Source organism: Ixodes scapularis, unplaced genomic scaffold (assembly GCF_016920785.2).
Source record: "Ixodes scapularis isolate PalLabHiFi unplaced genomic scaffold, ASM1692078v2 PGA_scaffold2__306_contigs__length_199485367, whole genome shotgun sequence".
In the NCBI taxonomy this organism is placed as follows: domain Eukaryota; kingdom Metazoa; phylum Arthropoda; class Arachnida; order Ixodida; family Ixodidae; genus Ixodes; species Ixodes scapularis.
Window position 1 is genome coordinate 21,510,173 of NW_024609857.1, and position 23,689 is coordinate 21,533,861.

At 43.6% G+C, this 23,689-nt stretch overlaps 2 protein-coding genes across 2 annotated transcripts; one reads left to right on the forward strand and one right to left on the reverse strand.

The window, feature by feature from the left end:
- The first annotated feature begins 967 nt into the window (after positions 1 to 967).
- LOC8036238 lies at positions 968 to 15,654 on the forward strand. Its single transcript, XM_029984783.4, has 9 exons — positions 968 to 1,147; positions 3,382 to 3,547; positions 5,801 to 5,875; positions 5,962 to 6,039; positions 6,143 to 6,184; positions 6,252 to 6,305; positions 8,615 to 8,683; positions 8,745 to 8,795; positions 14,361 to 15,654. Exons 1-9 carry the CDS (start codon positions 970 to 972, stop codon positions 14,611 to 14,613), a joined length of 966 nt encoding a protein of 321 aa, XP_029840643.2. The 5' UTR covers positions 968 to 969; the 3' UTR covers positions 14,614 to 15,654.
- Positions 15,655 to 19,784: 4,130 nt separating this feature from the next.
- Positions 19,785 to 23,669, reverse strand: LOC115324253. The gene is made up of 4 exons (XM_029984777.4): positions 23,270 to 23,669; positions 23,020 to 23,161; positions 22,811 to 22,856; positions 19,785 to 20,955 (listed from the first exon to the last, which is right to left on the reverse strand). The coding sequence occupies exons 1-4, from the start codon at positions 23,633 to 23,635 to the stop codon at positions 20,100 to 20,102; spliced, it is 1,410 nt and encodes a 469-aa protein (XP_029840637.3). The 5' UTR covers positions 23,636 to 23,669; the 3' UTR covers positions 19,785 to 20,099.
- Positions 23,670 to 23,689: the final 20 nt, after the last annotated feature.

Consider the following 23,689-nt stretch of genomic DNA (forward strand, 5'->3'; position numbering starts at 1 on the left):
TGAAATACATTGTTTTGTCTGTTTGTAAGCGCTCAAAGTTCCGCAATGAACACTACTTTCTAAACTATTTGTAAAATGGTAAAACAACCCCTCCCCCCCCTTTTTTTTTTTCTTTCAATATTCGTATGAATAGTTAGGATATATGAATAAGTAAGTAGACGATCTTTAATGCGGTCTTCTGTACGAGGCCGTGAGTTCATTTAGGCTTAGTGACAATGAAGAAAGGGTCATGGGGAATAGGGGAATATGACATTATTGTGACATTATTGTGACATATGACAAATAATGACATTATTTGTGAAGTGTAGGATTCCGTAGGAAGGAACATTCACGAGCAGCTTTTCGTTCTCGGAAGCTATAAAAGCAATGCTGAGAAGGTAAGCATAGTAATCATTTCGATCAACGTACTTTGCGCTCTCCAAAGCAAAATTGGAATAATATGTCATATGGTTTTAAAACGCGCGGGGTTTGGATTTTCCCTTACAGAAGTGAAAGAAGGCGTGGTGTGGGCCGAGCGTGAGCGGAAGATAAAAGGATTGCTCTCACAAAGGAAGATGGGGTAAGATGAGTGATGAGTGGGCGCTAGGCGACATACCAGGTTGGTGTTTATTTTGGGGTGAAGAGAAAAGGGGCAGTGGGACATCGGACAAAATAGTACCACTGTACCCATGGCCTCCGAGATCCCGAAGCGCGCGCTTCGGGATCTCGGAGGCCATGCTGTACCAGAGATAGTTCAAATGTCTTAGGAGGGGTGGCGCGATGTACCACCCAAAACAACAGGTTCTGCCATTGTTTACGATTTGTCCAGCCGCAGGACGCGTCCCGCCGGTCCCGCCATTTGGATTTCTGGTTGCCGTCAATATTTGCTGCCTGCAGTCTCCTTTTCTCTGGAAATATTCGCATACGATCGCTCGGCTAGTGTGTCTGAAGAAGAGCCCGACTTCCTAAATTTGCTGTAGCTGTAGTACAATGTCGACGGTGTGCACCGAACCAAAGCCGCCTGTATACCGACATTTCCCGCTCCAGGCGCTTCTGGAGCGTATCAGGGATTTCCCGTTTTTGTACGACAGAAGGTGTCCAGAATACAGGGACACTGCCCTAAAAGACGACAGACTGAAAATCATTGCCGCTGAGTTCGGCATAACCGGTAAGCATATCACTGACACTATTCGCCTCATCAGCTAGCCATTCAAGCTTCTCAGAGTTGCTCTGACTGGAGTGCACGAAACGCCCTGTGTCAAATGCCCCGCGGGAAACGACCCACTCTTCCTGCCCCGCTTTCTAAAGCCTCAGTTTCAGAAGCTCATGGCGCGAGTTCCCCGTGTCAAGTGACTGGGTCCTCAACGCGCTGGGACATTATGCTTTTAACGAAAATACGGTAAAGCGATTTGGCTAGCGACGAGACAGGCGACTGCGACCCGCTTTGCTGTCGCTCGGTCACTCGCGCGACGAAGCGCACCGCATGAAAGCGACGGGAGCACGCCACCAAGGCGATGAGCGACATTTTCTAGAAATCCAGAAACCGAGCGACGCGAAGAGCGACAGTGGGAAATCCCTGTCGCTCGTCGCTGACTGGTCGCTGTCGCCGTCGCTCGTCTTGCCGCTCGCTAAATCACATGCTTCAGATCGTGCACTCGATCTTGTACTCGGGTCAAAAATAACCGGATAAAGCTTCGCGATCTTTATGTGCAGAGATGGCAGTAAGGACATTACTGTAATAAAATTTTTGCTGTATTGAGCAATGCAATGAATTATTCTTGCACGCTGGTAATTTTCTAATGTAACGAATTACTTTCAGGCAGTAAATTACTCATTACTCAATGAACAGTGAAACCAATGAGCTGTCTGTTTTAGTCATATTTTAAGAAGCTCTATATTACGCTTAACACTTCCGTCGTCACGGGCACAAATTACTACCTGAAGATGTTAGAATTTATGAGCTTGCAAAGACAGATAGAAGGATCAAGAAGAAAATAAGATGATAGAAAAAAGCAAACGAAAATACCAGCATAGCCAACGGACCATTGAGCACGGCAGGCCTCTTTGATTCAATTGTATATACCTGGTGTAATTTAATTAGTTTAAATTGACATTACCATCATTTTTCTAAAAGCAATGAAAAGAGGAATTAAAAAGCTACTTCATTATTTTTCAGGAGTGATTGAAATGTCATGTAATTATTTTTAGTTCGTAGTAATTTGCAACACAATTTAATTATAGATGCATATTTCTGACGAAACTATTGAGTAGTGTAATTTAATTACCTGTGGAAAGTAATTTTGCCATCTCTGTTCATGCTCATATTCACGTCTTGCGACGTTAAAAGTGAAAACAAGCAGAAAATATCAGTAACTGGCAAAATATTTAATGTTCTAGCTTTTATTACTAGGCAGTGAACCAAAGCTTTCGTCGACTCCAAAGCATGCGCAGATTCACAGCTCCGACAGAGTGGGTTTGATCAGAACTAATAATCTACAGCTCATGGTGCAATACTTATCACAGCACCAAACATCAGTTTCATTCTTTTTACAGCATGCTAAGAAAGGATTGTATTAATCTAGGTAGAGAAAGTCTTATCATTCTGCATCTGAGCTACCTCCATGACATCGGATTGCATCGCTGGTGATGCGGATTTCTGGAATTGGCCATTTGATGTCTTTCAAAGTTTCTCCAGTTCAAGTTAACCTTATTTTATTGTTCCTTTCACTTAGCACACCTTTTATAGACCCTCAAGAAATTAAGTGAAAGGTGCACTCAAGTGGATTCTGAGGTTGTCTATTTACGGTAACAACTAAGCATCCTAAAAAAACTAAAAAAAATCATACTCATGAGTGGGCGATTTTGTTATTAAAAATCTTAAAGATTGTGACACACACTTGCAGCCGGGTACGACCGACAGAGACATGACTGGTTTTTAATCCTCTTGTGACGGCTTGCGAAAGGTTCCGCAGCAGCGCATCCGGTCGTAAATCGTTGCAAGGTGCATAAAAATCGGTCTTGTTTCAGTTGGTCGTACTCACTTGCAAGTCTCACCCCTCTCCAAGTCGTAGACAAGCGCAAAGTGTCCCTGACTCGCTTGTGTTTATTTTTTTTATTTTTTTCCTTTAATGCTACTGGGCACACACACTCTGACTAGGTAAAAGTAGAACCACTGTGACAAATCTTAGAAAAATGATTAACCAGGTGAGCTGGTGAACAACTTCCATCTCAGAAAACAAACCTAAACATATAAATAAAGAACAAAGCACCTAGTAATTCTATACAAGGTGTTGAAATATTGAGAGCTCGTCCTCTGTCAGTCGACTTTCTAAAATATTAGTACGCCCCGAGGGTTTCAGGTCTGACGTTCCTTGCCGTCTACTGACGTCTCTTTCTCCCCAGACGAAGAGTGCAAGAAAAAATGGCGGAACGCACGGGACCGCTGCATGAAAATTCGCCAGAAACTGGACGCCGCAAGACGCAGCGGTTGTGGAGGAAAAGACGTCAGAAGGCCCTACTGGTGCCACTACAGTCTGTTGGATTCCATGCTGGAAGACACCAGCCCAGCGTGAGTGAGAAGAGCAACGTCTTGTGTTTGAATCGCCGGTTTGAATGCCGAGTTTCGTCACACTTGGGCCCTTTGGAGAGTTGTGCGAAACGTGCGACGAAGCCCAGACACCTAACGCGTAAGAGGTTTAGACAAGGCAAGTTCGTTATCTAGAACTGTGCCAAAAAGGCGAAGGACACGCAAAAACAGAGCGCACATTGTTGACTACTGACAAAGTATTTTATTTCTAATGGGAACGCGGAAATAAAAAGGGAAGGCACCCAAAGAGATTAAAACATGCACGGGCCGCACCTTCATTACACATCAAAAGCCGTTGGTTGTACGTGTGCACGCTCCGCACTTCCTTAAAAAATGTACTTTATTGCCCAGTATGGATAAGGATGCAGCACTGACACGCACGTCCTTATCGTGGGCATCAATAAAGAAAGCTTAATGCATCTCCTTCGAAATGTTGTTGCGACGACATATTAATATTTACACGTCATTAAACAAAAGGGTGCACCTATCACAGTGAACGCTGCAAGGTGCGAGGTGCCCCAAAGGTGATGTCCTTAACGAAAGGCTGTGATCCATAGGTCTGACATCGATGCACTGCCCTGTCCGCCCCATGTACACCTTTTTACGTGACAATGGAATCGGTACAAGGCTCTATTGAAACGTGGAATCTAGGGCCTCGGTGTTTTACTTTGTACCCCTGTTTTGTGCATGGGGCTCGATCGGTGGTCGCATACAAGCGGGACAACTTAGCAGGGGCCAAACGATAATGGCAACACCAAACTTTTTTGGAATTTGCCTTATCCTATGGGAGAGTTTAGGAACATACGGTAGAACAACCGGCCTGGTGGCTGTGTCTTTTAAGCATTTCTTGAATTGCAATTGGCTACCCCCCTTAAAAGACATAGCACAGGAAAAAGCTTTTTTTTTTTTGAAAGCCTGGATGGAAGAAGGATGCCGTAAAATAAACTTACAAGGAAAACAAATAATTGTTTTTAGAGCTATGTTTACGATGCGAAATGAATTTGTAGATACGTGTCTTCGAAAGCCCATGGAAATGTGGGAACTAGCAGTCATGTGACTGGCCGCTAGTCATGTGGTGCTTGCACTCTTTTGGGACATTCTTATGGGTTCTAAAAGTTACCTAAAGTTACCTCTTAATCTTTGTTTTTTTTGTTCCACTTCTTTTTTTCACAAAATATTGATGTTTGAGAAACACAAAGTATAAGAAAATTGTCACTTTCGCTTTTGGCTTGTATGATAACAAACAAAAGTTTCGCCATTTTCTGTTCGAAGCGTTGCGATGACACATGTTTTAGTTTCTAACATATCGGTTCCCCCGAAGCGACCCCGCTGCTTGACGATCACGGAGACTGGAGCCCTTCGTTGAGCAGCGTAGCGGTGTTGCTTTGACAACATATGACGGCACCTCTTCGAACAGAAAATGGCGAAACTTTTGTTTGTTATCGCGTGAGTCAAAATGGAAGTGACGATTTTCTTATACGTGTTGTTTCTCAAACATCAAAATAGCATGTTAAAAAAAGAAGTGCAAAAAAAAAAAAAAAAAAAAAAAGATTGACAAGTAACTTTTAGAGCCCATAAGAAGCTCTCGAAAGAGCGCAAGCGCCACGTGACTAGTGGCCAATCACGTGACTGCTAGTTGCTACTTTTCTGCGGGTTCCTGCGGGCGTCAACTACAAGTTTGTTTTGCGCCGTAAATATAACCCTAAAAGTTTGTTTTTTTTTTCCTTTTTTTTTTTCTATTTTGTAGCATCCATTTTTCATCTAGGCTGTTTAAAAAAAATTTGTTTTCCTTTGCATTTGTTAACGCTTTTTGTGCTCATGTATGTTTTTTTAAAGCTCTATGGTGCCCCCATTAGAATATCTAGACTGCGGTTTTTACATACAGTCAAACGCCGCTACAACAAACTCTTCTACTGTGAAATAGCCTGTACAACGGGCTATTTCATTGCTTATCTGCTTTATTGGGGTCATTAAAGTGCGTGACGGATATAACAAAGTGACATGTATAACGAAGAATTATCGCGGTCCCAGACGCTTCATTATACAGGCGTTTGACTGTAATCCTTATCATTTGAATCTACTAACTGTTTTAGTCCTTGTGACTGGTATCATAGGCTTTGCAACAAATTAGTTTCAAAATTACTATGGTAGTCTAGAAGTTAGAGAGCCTATTTGACGTAATTGCTTTTGGTTCAGAGTGTATTATATGTTTGTGGAATTTCGCTTTCGTTACAGGCACCTCACAAATTCGTCCCACAATTCAAGTACACCAACGATCACAAATGCATGGACCATCCATATGGACACTGAGTATGTCATAGCTTGCATCTTTGTTCTTTGTTTTCAATGCACATGTGCATATTTTCTGTATCCTAAAATGAGTTACCATTCCTTAGCGGTGTCCCAGAAGTCATTGAAGGCGCAAGCAATAGCACGACTGGACGAAGCACTGGCAGCGCTAGCTGTGATGACGAGTAAGCATGCTTCTGAAGATGTGTTACAATGACTGACAAATTATTCACATAACTATGATGCCATTGCACAACAGAGCTATTAACCAATGTTGTTTTTTTACAGTGAAAACTATGATATCAAGCCGACAGAAATCCTTCGTCATGTGTAATGCAACATTTTCTTTTCTGTGTAGGTCGTGCATATTTGGTGACTCATTGTTTTCTGTTTGCAGGTATTCTGAGGAAGTTCCAGAGACAGAGGGACAGCCTTGCAAGTTCGATGGAGGGTATGGCAAACAAAAACAGAACACGCGATTGAAATGGTCTTGTGATACGTCTAGAGTTGCGGATATTGTCTTACTCAATGTGCCACAAACATACCTCATTAAGGCAGAATATGGCCTCGGAATTCAAATTTTTCAGAAAAATCTTTCTTTTTAAAAAATTATATGTTTATGTTTATTATCTTCCAAAGAATGGTTTCAGAAACTCATTTATAAACATGCAGAATTTGTCTCACAATAAATTATTTTCGTCATGTCGGCAGCCTCCCGAGTCAGCAGGGAGGAAGTTTTTTGTGTTTTTTTATTTGGCACTGCTTCATACTCGTTTAACATAGCCAGAACATCTCACCCTCATTGGAAGTGTCATTTACTCTAGACTTAGCCCGTAGAAGCTTTCTAAGTTTAAAAGTATCAATGGCCAGAAAACTTTATACATCCAAACAGAAAAAAAATCCTGAAAATTTGGTATGAGCGATCTTAATGGTTGAGACCTGAACCAGGGTTTACGATTGGCCTGCCTGGTGACGTGATATTGTGTTACCTTCAGTAACACATTTTCACGGTATCTTCCACTTCAGGTCACATTTCTGCTTTGCTGCTCTTCATTAGTATGATTTGCCTCTTAGTTCTTGCCAGTTTATCTGTCAAGGAATGCCTGCTACAAAAGTTAGCGTGCCTACAAATGACACAAACTGGTAGCTATTGCCAGGGGAATGACAAAGTCTCAAAGAGGAAGGTGCTAACAATGCTCCAGGTGAATTTTGTATACCTCAGACTTATAAAAAAGAGAGAAACCTAAAGTTGCAACTTCAAATGCATTTTTCTAGGTTTCACTTTTTGGCAGGAATTAAATGTGGTGTGGGGAAATGTGTCATTTGACATTTTGAAAGTGTAAAGATTTCATTCGGTGGTGTCCTGGACTGAAATTTCCTGAGGAACAAGTTAAGGTACCCATAATCTGAAAAAGCTAAATTCTTCATGACAAAAACTTCATATTTTAAAACACAGGAATTTGTTAAAATCTTTTGCTCTTTATGGGTGTTATTGTTTTTCTCTGGAATTGCATTTTCTACAATTAATTTTTATCTTAACTCGCACTATGGACAATCTACTTCACATTAAACCAAGCATCTTGTGGATTGCAATTATTTTTGTTTTAAATACATTTTCTAATAAAGTAACTTTTTTTCTGGAGCTTGTTAAGTATAGTATGTTGCAGAATTGGCCTACAAGATTGAAACTTGAGGGGTCATTAATCCTAATGCGGTTCAATTCATCCTGAAAGTTTGAATCAATTTGAGGTAATGGTTCAAAAGTTCACCCTCTCAGGCCATGTCCCCCCTTAAGAAAAGTGTAAGCCACCTACTTAGGCCCGAAGCACTAAAGATTCAGATAGCTAGGCCTTTGGATATTGTCCATATAAACCTCCCAGGAGGGTGCACTCATCTCCCTGTGAATGGATAGATAGATGATTTTGGCTTTACCCTTTACATAGGATAGTAGTAGCTCGCACCACCTTGTCTAAAACGTCTGCACACTCCGCAAGTTTTTACAGTTGAACTGTTAAGGGCTAATTTCCCCAGAATCGTGTCCAGTACCAAACAAATGTCGACACAACACTCTGGTTGCCGCCGTCGCTCATAGATGGCGGTAGCTGTCTAGCGTGTTGTGTTTGCCGGTTGTCTGCTTGCCGCTGTTGCTCATAGATCGCAGCAACCTTTCCAGCCTGGTTAACCAGACAACTGGTTGCTGCCGTCGCTCATAGATGGCGACAACATTTTTTCGGAGGAAGAAGAGCGGGAGCAGAACGAGCGGCGATGTGCGCAGCAGCACAAATGGTTCCGCAACCGCCGCGAGGCCGCTATCACCTAAAGTTCCACTGCGTCGAGCGCTTCAGATTCCCTTGCGAAAAAAGAGCAGATAGCTCGCCTGGACAGCCATTACCGGGAACAGAAGCTACAGCTCCGCTGCTCTTCCTTCTTCACCAGAGTGGAAAGGCTGAAAGTTTTTCCTTTAAACTTTCAAACGCTTGGCACACTGTTGCAATCCAGAATTGTTTGCTTCAAACATCCAAACAGCTTTACCAACCAGCTTATGAAGAGGTGCTCCCTCCATGGGCTGCTCCCAGTAGACGAGCTCAGTGGCTGATATTAATACTTCTAAGTGAGATATTTAGTGCACGCAAATTTCACCCGCAAAGTGTATAAAGGACATCTCTTTTGTTGCTTATGCCAAGCATAAGCACACCTTTTTTCTTTCACCAAATAGTTTTGTTACCTGAGGTACTAGTTCAGATGCACCCTTACTTGCAGTCACAGCCGTGAAGATGCAGAAATAGGGGAAACCTTCAACGGCAACGCCTGTCACGGGGATCAGCCACGGTAATGGCACGACCCGTCGGGGAACCCTGCACGGGATCAGACGCTTCCTTCTCTTCCGCAGTGCAAGGGCGGCACCCAGAAGGAAAAGGCCAACGGTTGATCCTAGTCCGAGGCGAGTACATTCTCCGAACTGCATTACAAGTCCCTCAGTTTTTGTTGGAGGAGAGGTCCTATTGTTTGTATCACTTTATGTGCGACCGAAGCCGGACCTACGAGCACGAGCATGCTGCCACGATCAGTGCTTGCACTACTCGTGCGTGCATGCTCAGCAGGGGCACTGAAAGCCGTGAGCTCGCTCTCGTAGCATCTAAGACAATATCCAAAAGCGTCAACTTTTGAACCTTTGGATCAAATGAATGAAATTTAGTTTATACTGGCAGTTGCAAGGCAGAATGCAGTGAAAAGTTTTATCTGTGTGCATGAGTTGTAAAAGAAATTAGTCGTTTTTTATCAGGAACAGACTGAAATTGTTTAGGAAAACTGTAATTAGAAAACTAATGTAATACCAAACATTTTTCTTCACTAAATATGCAGCATAAAACCTGGAGAGTGCAACTGTAAAACCAAATTTAAAAAAAATAAATTATTTTATTAACGTTGCGCCAAAAAATCAAATAAATTTTTTGCCTTTTTTGTCGTCGACAAAATCTTAGCATCTTTTATGAAAGACATCTACAAAGTGAAACAAACAGTGCCGCAGTTGCATTGCCCATTAAATTCCAGTTAGGAAAAACAGTGAGTGAGTCTTCCCTTTTGTCCCGTTACCAAACAATAATTTTTCTAAAGTGAAATTTTCTAAAGTGAAACGTGGAGCGGAGAAAAACGCATTACAAGTGCTTGAACTTGTTCCTTTGCTTTAGCATCGGTGGACCTGGAATAATTTATATAAAAACTATGCATTGTAAGCAAATGAAACTTTCTGGGAATACTCTTAGATACTGGTGGATGTAAATATGAAATTTCTCAAAATGAACCGTTTTTGCAGAAATTACTGAAAGGAACAAAAATAGATCAACAACAGACCTGAGGCCGTGAAGTTGGTTTCAGTACCTGTAAATTGGTCCGAGCGGGCATATTAGAGGAAGGTTTTTGTGCAATTGAGCATTGGGCTCCAAGTTGCCGGTCACGCTGCACTGGCCAAGATACACGTTGAAGAACCATGTCATTCTGGAGTTAGTTTGCTTTGTTACAGAGTAGCTATGTGCTTGCTGCTCCATTTGTGCCAAAGTGCGCAGGGATAGTCACCCTTCTAGCTTTGGTTGAATTCTGTCACTAAGTGATTTCCTTCAGCTTTCCAGCAAAAGTTAATTGCATTGCCAAGCTGTTATGATGGACACATGCAGCGAGTTATCGGAACAATTTCACGGTCAGTTTCCTCTTCAATGCAAAGTTTTGAAATAGCTTGGGCCGCACTGCAGGACCCAGGGATCCTGGGTTCAATCCCCACCGCTGCCCGTTTCGATCTGGATGAGCGTCGTACCTGCGCGCGGTCATGTATCACAACTGCATGGTGCATGTTAAAGGCCTCAGGCAAGCTGTTGTAGTGCACTGGCTAAATCGCTCATCTACAGCTGAGAGACGAGTCGCCCATTGAGGCAGACTAAGTTCAGGCTGTATAAACATACACACAAACCCCAAGTTGCTTTAGAAAATTTGGATCTACTTGAAGTATATTCTCTGTGTATGTACTTGTACTGGTACTTTCCCAGAAAAGTGCAATTTCCTACTTCAAAGTACATTCCCCAAATTTGGTCTTGTTAAATTTGTATCACAGAATGATGCATGTCAACTTTGAGGAAATACTAAGAGGAATATTTTTCTCTCGACAGAAACGGGAGCAGAAGACGTATCACTCGTCTGGTCATTTCTCTGAGTGAAGTAATGGGGGTATAAGACCGATACAAATAAGTGCCTTATAAGTAGGGTTCGGAGTTTTCGGTTTAAGCCGATAAAAACCGATAAAAGTATGCCGAATCCGTTTTCGGAGGTTCGGTTTTAACCGAAAAAGGTTTATGAGCTTTAGCAGTGTATGTGTGTATGATTCACCGACTCATAATACTTTCAGCAATAACTTTTCTTTTTTTTTATAGAAGACATATTGAAAATTTTGGTGCATTTCCAATTTCTTCAAATTGTTTGATTTGTTACCCAGAATGATTATACTTCAAAGTTATCCCACGGGAACATTTAAAAAATTGTCCCTCAATTTAAATCTTCAAAATTCATTCACTCATGCCTTTGCAATGTCTTTCATCAATTGGCATGTGTTTTAGAATATCTGCCAACCGTATATGACTGCTGCAGTTGGGCCTCAAGCTAAGGGATGTGGTGCACTCGTGTAACAACATCCACAGTACTGTTTCTGGTGCTGCGAATACCGCTAAAGAAACTAATGTGGTGTTTGCAGAAATGAACCATCTGCCATTCAAACGATGCTAGTTACTTGGGTGGCCGTGCTGGTATGGCGAGATCAGGAAAAGTATTTCTTCTTATACAAACCGATGCAGCAAGTTTAACAAATGCTGTTGGTTGATTTCAGTGCAATTAATGTAAACCTGAGCTTCAAAACTCCTCTCTAATGCTTTAGAGTAAATTCTGGATAATCACATCACCGAGAGTAGCATTGGTGAACTCTGACGTCTTACTCTGGTTGTCAGGAGCAGAATGTATCGGTCCATTGCTTTTTGCAGCAATTCACCACCCCCAGCGATTACTCGAGCACTTCTGCTACCTTTACAATGCCAGCCTCTCCCATTAGCCCTTCGAGTGTTGGGTTGTTTTCTTGCACGTCGAATGCAAATTTCGGTCCCATGCAGAAAAACTGTAGCAAGCTTTATGAAGTTTATTTACCTATTGAAGACGCACCGATTTATGGGCTCGAAGTTAATATGGGCGAGCAAATGTTCCAAAATGCGTCTTTTGTGTGTCGGAAGCGCAAGGAGGAGCACGCCAATCGAAGGGCGACGCAGAGAATGGTGCGGGGAATGCGCGACGACAAGGCAGCCAAGCGGGCTCCGTCATTTGTTGAGGTCAGGGGGAAACAAAAATGCACCAGGTGTGTTACGCGATGAGCAGATGAACTTGCATGCCGTATTATTGATATGTCAACAAGCCTCCAACCTAGGATATTTTTCTAGAATTATACTTTCCGGGACACCATACTATACAAAGGGGTAATCGAAGCTACAAATGCGAGCATGTGGCCCTGAACGACAGTCTCCTTTATACTGATAATTCTGCCCAACCTCCAGTTGCCAGCTATCACCACGAGGGTGCGCCGTTTTCCCATACATGTCAGAAAACATAGACGACGTGAACAATGTGAATAAGCCTTTCTCATGCATTCTTGCATTTTTGGTGCTATTTTGGGCATTTGACATGGTAGCTGTGGGTCACATGTGGGCTTTTCTTTTTACCGCTCTTTTTGCCACAATTTATGCAGACTCTTAAAAGGAGGTGCCAGGACTGTCATGTCCCAAAATCCCAACCAACACCCGGAACCATGAAAGTGACTGAAGCCCATTTCAAGGAAAGATTGTGTCCCAAATTCTACGTTCTGCTACTCCAAAGTATGGAGTAGACATCTTTTTGCAAGGGACATTAAGAAAGGCTCGTATAGACAGGCCTTCCTTAAAGCTCGTTTGAGTGAAACATCAGCATCCTGCTGAAGATTCACTCAAAGTCTGCAGCTTGGTTTGGGCCTCCCTGTCATCAAAGCTGGATCAGACCATACGCTCTTCCCGACGTATTTCGTTGCTGTCTGAGTGGCTGGCCTGCCTAGCGCTCTCGCAGCTCAAGGTAGTGACGGCTGCCCAACAACAGGTTTAGTATCGTTACGAAACGCGAGCCCTGACACAGCTAACACCTTTCACACTGCTTAAGGGACTTTGCAGCGATTGTAACTCAAGAGGACCCTGGCCATTGAAATTTCTCACCTGCTCTTTGCCTGGTCTTTGACCTCAACAATAAAAACTTTCAGTGTTCGCTGTTTCGACATTGTGGAAGTTTACCACCTGCTCGTCCATCTGCCTTGTAATTTGTGTTGGGCCGTACCTACTGCACTCTACATTTATTCACTTTTGTAAACTACATGTTATGGCAGAATGTAATTCGAAGGCCCTGTTTCGTCAGGTTCCGTCGTCACCATCAAGCTCTAATGGCATCCATTCCTTCACACACCTGTTTGCACGACACTCTTTGCCGTGCAAAATAGTTGCTGCTCACCCGCTACGAAATATTTGTTCTGAAGTATTGGAATTATGTATGTTGGCTGTGCATTTGCGCCAAAGCACGGGGATGCCAGAAATTGGGCAGGCATTTTCAGTATAAAGGAGGCTATGCCTGAACAATGATTATACTGCACGAGCATGCGTGCTTGGCGGGACGCCGAAATCCCGCAGCTCGCTGTAGCAGCTTCTGCCACGCTCGCACCTAAAGTGAAACGGAGTATGGGGTCACTCTTTTCGACTGGTTTTAACTGGCATTATTTATTCTTAGTTTATTATTCAGTTAGTTTATCACTAATTTCTAGATCTCGGTGCTCGCCATAAAGCATGACATTAAACGACATAGACTTGCCTTTTTGCAACGACGAAGGAGCAAACCGAGAGGGAAGCCCCCTAAACAAAACTTTCCACATGCCGTCGACAGGTGTTATTATGAGACGAAACGTTGCTGTTCACGTAAAAATAAAATCGACAGCCCAGTCGGGAGAGGTAGGGAGCAAATAAAAGCTCAAACCTGCATGGGAGCGCACCTCGGTATACTTGGGCTGTGGCACTCAAAGGGTCAACAGCTTCTAATCGAAATCGATTAAGTAAGACTTTGCATGTAAAATTGAGCAGCTCGCGTTAAGGGGGCACACCCCCTAGGGGGGTCAACTTTTGAACTCTTGTATTAAAATTAATTAAATTTACAGGGTAGGCTGGTGGTCATGCTAGATGGTGTATAACAAAGTTTCAGGTCTGTCGGTTAAATGAGAAGGAAATTAGAGTAGCTTCTATCAGCAACACGCCTACCTTGTTTAGTTAATCTATCGTCAGAAAACTATCACAATATTCAAGATTTTTATTTGCTAGATATGTAGCAAAATGTCTAGAGGGTGCGGCTATGAAACGTTTTTTCTAAAAAGTAATTTAGTTCTATAAATTTTCTCGTCTGCAAAATTGGTCAACTTTTTGGTCTGCTTTGTCTTCGTCAAAATTTCAACATTTTTTATAAAAGACACTCGTAAAGTGACAAAAAAGTTCCATAGCCGCATTCCTTATTAAATTTCAGTCAGGAAAAAGGAAGAATGAGCCTTCCCTGTTTTGCCATTATCAAACGATAGATTGACTAAAATGGAATTTATACCAAAAAGTGGAACGGAGAAAAATGCGTTCAAAGTACTCCAAACCCTACCTTTTCTTTAGCTTTGGTGGACAGAAAATAATTTATAAAAAATTAACTATAATGTGAAAATTAATTAAACTTTTTGGGAATACTCTCTAGATGTTGGTGGATGTAAATATGTTATTTTTCAAAATCAGCTTTTTTTGCAGAAATCTTTTTTTCTGGGCAGTGTCTCCCCTGTCAATAACTCGGCAAGAAATATGCGTCGGTCTGCTTTTGCGCTCCTCGTCGAACTAAACGTGCACAAAAAAACGCTGCTCCAAAGAGCTCTTCCCTCTTTTCTCAGGAGCAAGAGGCGTAGCTGTGAACCCCCAGACACCGATCCCCTGGCCCGGTCGGTGAAAGACGCGTTAGAGAGGTGTTCGGCCGCACTGAGCGGGCTGCCCGACCGGCCCGGGCACGAGCGGGACGACTACTGCGACATCGAGGCCACCTGGATCGCCTCCAAGTTGAAGATCTTCCCCCGGAGCCACCGGTGCAGAGTGGCACACAAGATCCACTGCATTATACACGAGGAGGAAATGAAGCTGTACGAATGACCCTGCAAGTACCTTCATGTCCCTGCAGAAGCGTTCTCGCTAGAAAGGCCAACGAACAAACGTTGCGAGGTAAAAAATCTGGCTCCGCCACGTTCGGCACCGTCTAAGCGCAGCCTATGCTACGATTCGACGGTGCCATTCGAGCTGCTTCGAAACTGTGTCGTCGCTGCGCTTGTCGTATTTGTGTGTCTGCTACAACCGGCTAAAACAGTCGCGTGTAGAAAAAAGCGCAAACTTGCGGCACGTTCGCCGTGCGCGATTGGTTCGCCTTGCGACAGCAAACGCACAAAGGCGGCGAGCGACGCGACGACGCGGTTTTGGTGCCGTCGGATAGTCATGTCGGCTGTGCTTTGACTTGGTGTGAAACAGAGTACAAAAGTGCACTCTTCTGCAAGAACTAAAAAATGACAGACGTGGCTGTGTGTGCTCTCCAGCCTAAGCGCAGTAGATAGGAAGGAGTAGAAATGGAAGCAAGGGGCCTTAGGCTTAAGCCCCCGTCAGCATGCCTGCTTGTCCATTCGTTATTTGCCTACTGTGAAAAGTGGTAGTGCCATCCATAGGGCTATTATAATGCATGTTAGAGGTTCAAAAGGCGCTAGTGTGCTGTGGCAAATTGAAGCAGACGGCAACCAGTCGAAAATTGACTTCCGATAATGCAGTCCTATGGGGAAAAAGTGAGTGCATTCCCTCGCTGCGCTCGATTATGAGAGCAAATATCCAGAATAATTTGTACATACTAAGTAGCTTGGAACATTTCTCAGTTAGGCGGAGGAAATAATTGGTCAGTTACGGTATTTTTCATTCCAATTCTTCGCATTAAAAACGGTGATAAAACGGCTACTGTCGGACACGGCTAGCGCGAAACACAATGTCGGCGCTTTTCAGTTTGCCTCCTGGATGTACCAAGCGAACGAAGGAATCTGGAAAACTAAGAGAGACTACAAGAACTATGCAGTAACACTGGATCAGTAACTCCCTGTGCATGTATGATCAAAATAAATTAAACGTCACATAATATAGTCCGATTTTCAATAAGTACCGTAAAATTCCGAGAGATGCCCCACCCCCGAAAGATAGCCCACCCCTATTTTTGGCATGATTTGCTATTTTTTTTTAAACACCGAAAGATACCCGGCTCCTAGTAATAGCAGTATTGGGGTCAATGATGACCTCGGCGTAAATGCGGCTAGTTAGCTATGTCGGAATATAAACAAACGTTGCTAGCTGGGAAGTACAGTCATCTTTGCTTCGTTGCCCCTCGCCACCATAACAAGCTTGAAAGGAACATGACCTAAAAATAGTAATGTTTTAAAATTTTCTTCATTGTACACCGAAAGTTAGGCCACTCCATATTTTCACCTGATTTGCTCTTGATGTTAGGTGGGTTATGTCTCGGGATTTTACGGTAAGTACTGCTTTATTCTTTCTGCTCTGCAAAGATGCTTGTTCTACGTTCAAAACATCACTCGTACACTCGAAATCTTTGAGAACAAGTGCCTCGTAAAAACTGTCCGACATCGAAAAAAAAAAAAAGAGAGACACCTTTCATAGCCCACATACTTTATTCTTTATGTTTAGAATGTTTTAACCACTTGTAAAGATGCAAGATGGGGTAATTTTCATATAGTGACAGGACTGGCATATTCGCAATATATAAGCGTCACCGGAATGCTGGTGAGCCTTGAACACACTCTATATTTCTTTCAATCGTTATTTTGCGTAGAATCGTCGCTTGTTTTTACATTTTGCGTGCATTTTGCTGTGGAACAGAGGTTTGGGCCTGAAATTTGGCGAAGTTAGACATTGTTCACTGATGAAGAAAAAGGCACTGACTAAAGCAATAGCCTACACTTTTACACTATTAATAAAGGTACATACAATTCGGTACCACCCAAATAACAAAAGTGTTCCATATTATTTTCTGGCAGAGACAAAATGCACGCACGTTTTCCCACAGGGATGCACAAGAGCACCGCAAAAGTAGACTGGTTGCCGTTTGCTTCAGTTTGCCTCCCGGACGTCGTATAGACGCTAGTACCAGTTGAACCCTAGCGTACATTATAATAGTTCTATGGTGGCATCCTAGCAACATTTGGCAACAAAAAAGAAGCATTCCCATATCTTGGACATCTGCCACGAGCTCCATGTGCCATACATACAGAGCTCAATGAAATTAAATGGACCAGCGGAATGCGTGGCCTTGCATACCTGTGGCGCCATCTGGCAGGAGAAGCGGTCTATCGAGTGTCGCGAGTTGCACATGTGCACAGCTGAGCCAAGCAGTCAGCGGCTGTTCCTAGCTTAATTGGTGCAGAACTGCCGATGAGCTGATAGCTGATCTACGCTGGCCACAAGTTTGCAACATGACTGCGCTTCTTTTTTTTTTTTTTTCCTTTGCAGTGGCGTAAAGATGTTTACCTGTTTCTAAAGGTTAAAGTTGTAGAAAAGTGACCACCACTGGCAGTGACCTTACTGTTCACACCAAATAAATGTGTAGCGTCATGGCACATGTCCTTTTTCTAAACTAAATAATTAAAATGTCTTCCTCGTTTGCTGGTTTCTTTTTAAATATATTTGGGGCAATATAACTTCACATCTTGAAGGACAGATAAAATTTGCGAGTGTAAAGTGATGATTAAAAAAAAGTGCTTAAGATTGAGATTCATGCTTCGTAGTAATCACCTATGGGGGTTGCGTCCTGAGCGTGAACAGCCGCTGACTGCAATAAGATTATCTGGCGGGCTAGTTGGTTGTCCATCATAAGTATGTATAGCGCAAAGCAACAAGGAAAGAAGGACGAGGAAGACGGGATAGGCGCTCATGCTGTTTCGCTCGTCCTTCTTTCCTTGTTTTGCGCTATATATACCCATGAAAGCTGCCGACTGCTTGGCTCAGCTGTGCGTACATGCAACTCGCGACACCAGATTGTAAGGCTTCTTCCAGCAGATGTCGCAGCAGGTACGCTAGGCAACGCTCTTCACTAGTCTATTTCGTCTCGTTGAGCACTGTACATTCCATTCACATTAAATTGCCGAGCAGTCCCCCTTCGTTGGGAGTTCTTGATGTGGTGGCAACCTGCATACCCTGCAATTTGTTTTACATTATGTTGTGATCTCATTTTTTTGTTTTATTCTGAGCATTTTTATGATCGGTGTCTCATCCCTCCTACTTGCTGCCATTTGCTCGACCTTGACCCATTTATTTTGAACTGTCGGCTGCATTCAAAGTTGTGTTTTTTCCTACTCCGTCACATCTGTATGCTGCAGGAAAATGGCTTGAATTTTTAAGATTGACTCACAGTGAGCTTTCCTGCATTGTTTAAAAAAAACACTAACACCCCCTCAAAAAAAATTTTAAATTTTTTGCCAGGTGATTTAATATGGTGTCGGAAGACTACCCAATCAATATTTTTGCTACAGCGTCGCAGGTTTTTAATGAAGTAAAAAAAACGCAACTGCTTGAAACCGAACTGGGGAGGAGGTAGAAATGTAAAGGAGGAGAGTTGTCGGAAGTCACATGGCTACATCCAGCCGTGTTCTTTATCTTTTTCCTTTGTTTTTTTCTCTGTGCAAATCAGACAAAAAACGCGCACGTCGCACGGAAAACGCACACATCGCGCGAAAAACACAGATGTCAAGCACTTTGCACTTGACAATGGCGCGTTTTTCATGCTTTTACCAATTCATGTTCGTAAGGCGAATGATGTCTTCAGCCAGGAGAAGGTGCGACAACTTTGTGCTTACCATCTTGGTGGTCGGGCGTATTGTATGGAGTAAATTATAATCGTTTTGATTGGCAACAGATTTTTCTTTCGAAGCTAGACAGATTTGCCGGTACTGCGAACGACACTTCTGAAGTAGAGGTCCCATGACCGTCGTCCGCCGCCATCGCATAGTCCGCTTTCTTCAGCCGTCCAGCCCACAACCCCTGCGATACGACGCCATGTTTCAGAATCATGCAGAGAATACCAAGTGCTTTCAATTCTCTGCAACTTTTTTTTTTTTTTTAGTATACATATTTGCAGTTTTTTTAGAAGCCACAAAAAATGGGTATCACATTGTTTTGTATTTTTAATATTGAGTGTGCGTCTTCGATGACCCACGACTTTGACAACATTTGGTGGTTGTGTTCGAATGGCACATGACCACGGTGAAGGGAGTGAGCGAGACTCAAACCGGCCAGTTCTCGAACAGCGGCCTTTGGGCGGAGAGAAAAGGAATTTCGAGCTGCAAATTGTGTTCTGGGTAGTTGGGCTTAATGTGTTGTGTACAAATAAAAACTTTGGCAAGCAAAAATACCCTGTCAATGTCCCTTTATGTTTCAGGGCCTAATATTGACTGAGTTGAAGAATATTGCAATTTAAAATTGGACCAATTACATGTAATTTTACCACATGGAGGAAACCCACAGAGTTTATTTACATATCTAAGAGTGTTCTTTCTTTCAGGTCACGTGGCAAACAAGTCGCATTTTATGTCTCATGCTGTTCAATCTTTCCCTTGAAAAAGTAAATGGTCTGTATATCATTTTTTAGTATTGTGTGTTTAGCAGATATTTGAAAACATAAAGCACCCTTGTCTGATGAAGCCAAAGAGAGCCCAGATGTCTTCTCTGTCGTAATTGGATGTGGACAACAATTAACAGGACGACAATAAGATTTCCCTCGTTATCTACCCGCTAAAGAGCAAATAGATGCCATTCTTACAATTTAGAGCCTTTGATACTTAACCACCTTAGCTAAAAAAAAACATTCTCTGAATTGGAACTGTTTGGTTATCAGATAAACACAGATGGAACTGAAATGCATGGTCTCTTGCAGCTATTGCCTTACCTCTCTGCTACTCATGAAGTGCAAATTATTGTATTTATACTGAGGTTAGCAGTCCTCATTATTTGAGCCTTTGTAAAGTATGTGCATGTTCCAATGGGCTCCACATGTGTTGACATATGGGCCATGTCTCCAAATGCGCTGCCAGACATAAAAATCATGGTGCAACTAACTGCATTTGGCATGTTTTATAAATGTGTACCATCTCTATATCCTGCATACGATGTGCATGAAAAAAGCAACACCCACAAACTTTTTTTACGAGCAAAAAAAAACTACATAAATTATTTATTTTGTTAATGTTTTTACTGTGTAAAACTGCAATAAAAACAGATAAAGAAAGTGGAACGAGATGATCATCCTTTTATACTCAGCAAGATCACTGCATGAAACAGGACAAGCAATAATGCAGTGAGCTGCTATGGAAAGAATGAAAGAAAAAGGCACTTGATGATGGCCACAACTGAGCGGGAATGTACACTTGCAGAGTCAAACTTTTTCCGCCCATAAAATGGCAAACCTCGCTTAGTGACAACAAGCTGCCAACTTGTCTTGTTTCAAAGTAACTTTTCACACCTCTACACTGTGCCCTTCCAGTGCAGCCAATTTCACAACGCAAGCAAACCAGTTGCACTTGCGCCTCACACACACACGTCCACTAAATCAGCTTCAGCTCTCGCTTCATCTTCTGCACCTCCAGCAGCAGCACCCGTCTCTTCACGGCCTCGGTCTTTCGTTGGTCCGCATAGTAGTTCCTGTGCTCCAGGAGCAAATCCACCTTGGCCGCTGCCTTCCGTCTCTCCTCCACGTGGAAGTCTGCGATGGCCGCCGCTTTTCTCGTCTCCTCTTCCGACCGTTTCCTCTCCTGGACCAGGAACATGGCTTCGGCCACTGCCTTGTTCTTCTCCTCGCTGCACTTCTTCAGCGTCTCGGCCAGCAGCAGCGTCTCCGCGGTCGCCCGGCGTTCTTCGGCCTTGGCTTTCAGCGTCTCGGCTTCCAGTTTCCGTTTGGTGCTGACCAGGATGTCCAGCTCCAGCTTGGCCTTTCGTTCGGCAGCACTGGACACAGCCCAGGAGCACGTGATCCTCTTGCGGTTTCTGTAAAAGGGTCTGGGGTCGAAGCGTGGGGAGCTTTGCATGATCTCTCCGAGCTGTCTCGTCATCTGCGGCGGTGAAACGTCTAATTCGGCAAGTGTTCTTTCGACGGGAGGCGATGGGTTTGGGGAATTCAGTGACGACTCTCGGCTGACGTTGTCAGGCTGTTGAGATTCTGTAACAGAGCTTGTGCCGTCGGTCACGCTCGGTGTTAAGGCAGTTTTCGCGTTGTCGCCGTTGGCTTCCGCGTACCGCACGTCCTCGTCCAAGGTTTCTTCCTTGATGTTGGGGGTGGCGGGGGATAGGTCCGTTAGTGCAGTGTTCGTCGGGACGGCAGACTCGATTGAGAACCCGGTGAAGCTCTGTTGCGATGGGCTGGCATCTCCAGACGTTGGCACGATATATTCATCTGTGCCTCGTCTGCAATATGCCAAAAGCGTAACAGATTGTTTGAAAAGCGACAAATGTTAGATGGTGTAGGGGACATGATACAAACAGTCTGGCTAGCAACAACACGATACATGTGTAAAGAGCCAACTGCTTAGATTTCTGCTTAAAACAACTTAATGCTGTGCGTGCTAGACAGAGGTATGTAGCAGTAATTTGTTTATAAAGTGAACATCTGACCAAGTGACACTTTACACGTGCATTGTGTTGTTAGTGCTGCAGACTCAACATATGCAGCATTAACCTGAGATCTAGCATGCTCCTTGGCACTCTAATCATTTAGCAAAAAAAAAAAAGTTAAGCCTTACTTAGAGTAAAATTAAATTGGTCACTTGCATTCGGAGATAGATTTAATCTGGCTGTGCTCATTGGCTATAAACATTTCTAGAAATGCTAGAGAGATGCCCACACCTGCATTGCACTTGAATCAAGTTTTATTTAAACCCAACACAGCAGCTGTGTCCGCTAGAGGTCTGCGGACACAACAAAGGAGTGGCCAACATGTTTTGGCTTTCTGCTACCCTCACCACTTACTACTACTACTACTAGAGATCTGCACGGGTAAGGGCCAGGCTCATGCTTCATGGCTACATTCATGAAGAGCATGGGCCTTGAATTCAAATCTACAAAACAGGCTGAAACAAGCTAAGCCAAAAATTACTTCTTTTTTTTTTTAGCAGTTATGTTTTGGGAAGTTTGGTCAGGGGGTTTGGGGGAGGGACCATATGGTGGAGGACACCAATATTCTGAAAGCATGTCTGTGTGTTTGTATATGTCTGTGTGGTTCGGTGTACGTGCAGCAAATGCTCTTCCAGAGTACTAGCGGCGCAATGTTTGTTTTCCTCTCTGGCGACTGTCAATTCTCCCCATCAACATGCACACATATACGCCTACACAATGTGCACCCTCGCAGGTGCAAATCATCTGTACATACGAGTGCATGCATCCACGATATGGGTGAAGAGGTTCCCCCGTGGTGTGGTTTTCTAAACAATTTCTCGCAGACCACCGCAAAAGACGGAGGTATTTTTTTTTTTTTCCTGTTGTAACCAGTGGAAGCGGGCGATTTAGAACTTTGTCCGTCTTTTATTCCAACCCGTCGCGACGTTTCTTGGGTTTCGTTTACTGCTACTTGCCATTTATTTTTCCGTCCTTTCTTATACGCGGGATTAATTGTAAAATGAGACGATGGGGGTCATTTTTCTTAACGAGCTGCCTGGGCCCACAGATTGGCCCAACTAATAGCAGCAAAAAAAAAGAAAAGAAAAAAAAGATGCCTACTGCATTGACTATCGGGCACCATAGTTAATATGTGTAGCAGAGGCAAGCTAGCTGCCATGCTGCACAATTTGTGAGCTATTCATCCTAGGCGAAAATAGAGTGGGCCTCAGCGGGCCTGTGAAAACCGGCGTCGTGCCAAGCCGGGCGACCGTTAGAAATGGTTAGCAATCTGCGGGCAGGCCCGGGTCGTGCTCCTAAATATCGGCCCGTGCAGAACTCGTCTCCGCCCTGGTAATAAAGCTGAAACTGGCAGGAGCAATGTGGCAACATAGGTGCACATTTCACAAACATAATTCTGAGTCTGACTTTTATATTTACTTATGTGATGAAAAATACAAAATGTAATCCTAAAACTCGGTAAAAAAAAATGGTTGGGACGTGTTGCTGGGCTTGTTGATCCTCTGCAAAGTTTTGCAAATTTGATGCTGGCAGTTGTACTTGTTGTGTACTGGTTATCACATCCGCCTAACGCGCGGAAGGTCCCATATTTAATCCCTGGCAGGCACAGATTCACCTTTTGTTTGCAACAACGTTCCGTTCTACTCACCCATTTGGTCTGAGCTGCTGCCTTAGATCATAACCCTCTCGATTCTCTATAAAGAAAAAGTAAACGTTTATGGAGTGATTGTTCCAAAATGCAGAAATATCTTCGAGTGAATTCCAAGCATGAGAATATCTGCTTAACCTGCAACGTGAAAACTTCCGAGAAAATTGCCGGTCATGTAGCTGGGTCTGTGACGGACGGACTGCCCTTACCTGTGTGACTGTCCGCGCATGAAGAGTCCGTGAGCTCTTGGGAAGTCCGACCACCACTGGAGCTACGCTGCTTCAACAAGGCGTTCATCAGATCGTAATGTTTCCAGTAGGATTGCTGCCCCTTCTGTGCGAAACGACGTTCCTGCCAAAGTCAAAACATTCGTAAGGCATTATCAGCCAAAAAACGCATACGAGCTCCCCTGCTACCTGTCAATTCCGGGCGCAATGCGAAAAGCAGGACAGTACCTACATGATTATACCTTGATTTGAGGTTCTTCCAGTGGCATCGTATCTGCTGCCAGGACCAGTCGTGGCCCAAACGGAACATGCGGTCTTGGATAGTCATGAAGGTGCGTTTGTTCCGTTGACGCTTAGAGGCTAACATTTCCACCGCGTTTAGGTCTCGAATAAGGTTGAGCATGTAAAGGGTGGCTTCGTCAGTCCACTTTATGCGTCCTGTCAAACCACCGTCGTTTACCGCGAACGCTGCCATTTTCAACAATCCGCGCACCGCGTGCACGGCGCATGCGTGAGTAACATTTGTATTGGAGAGAAAAGACAACCTTATTCCAGGCATCCTCAAGTGCACGTGACGTTCAATTGGTTCAATGGCCATGTTCCTTCCGCCGCTTTCGCCTCCTCCTGGAGCAAAGCCAAGTAACGTTGAGCA

Coding starts and splice junctions, on each gene's coding strand:
- LOC8036238 (XM_029984783.4), top strand. CDS start 970: ATGTCGACGGTGTGCACCGAACCAAAGCCGCCTGTATACCGACATTTC. Junction 6,040..6,142: donor AGCGCTAGCTGTGATGACGA/GTAAGCATGCTT, acceptor GTTTTTTTACAG/TGAAAACTATGATATCAAGC. Junction 8,684..8,744: donor TGTCACGGGGATCAGCCACG/GTAATGGCACGA, acceptor TCTCTTCCGCAG/TGCAAGGGCGGCACCCAGAA.
- LOC115324253 (XM_029984777.4), bottom strand. CDS start 23,635: ATGGCCATTGAACCAATTGAACGTCACGTGCACTTGAGGATGCCTGGA. Junction 23,162..23,269: donor TCAAATCAAGGTATAATCAT/GTAGGTACTGTC, acceptor TGACTTTGGCAG/GAACGTCGTTTCGCACAGAA. Junction 20,956..22,810: donor CAGCAGCTCAGACCAAATGG/GTGAGTAGAACG, acceptor GGCATATTGCAG/ACGAGGCACAGATGAATATA.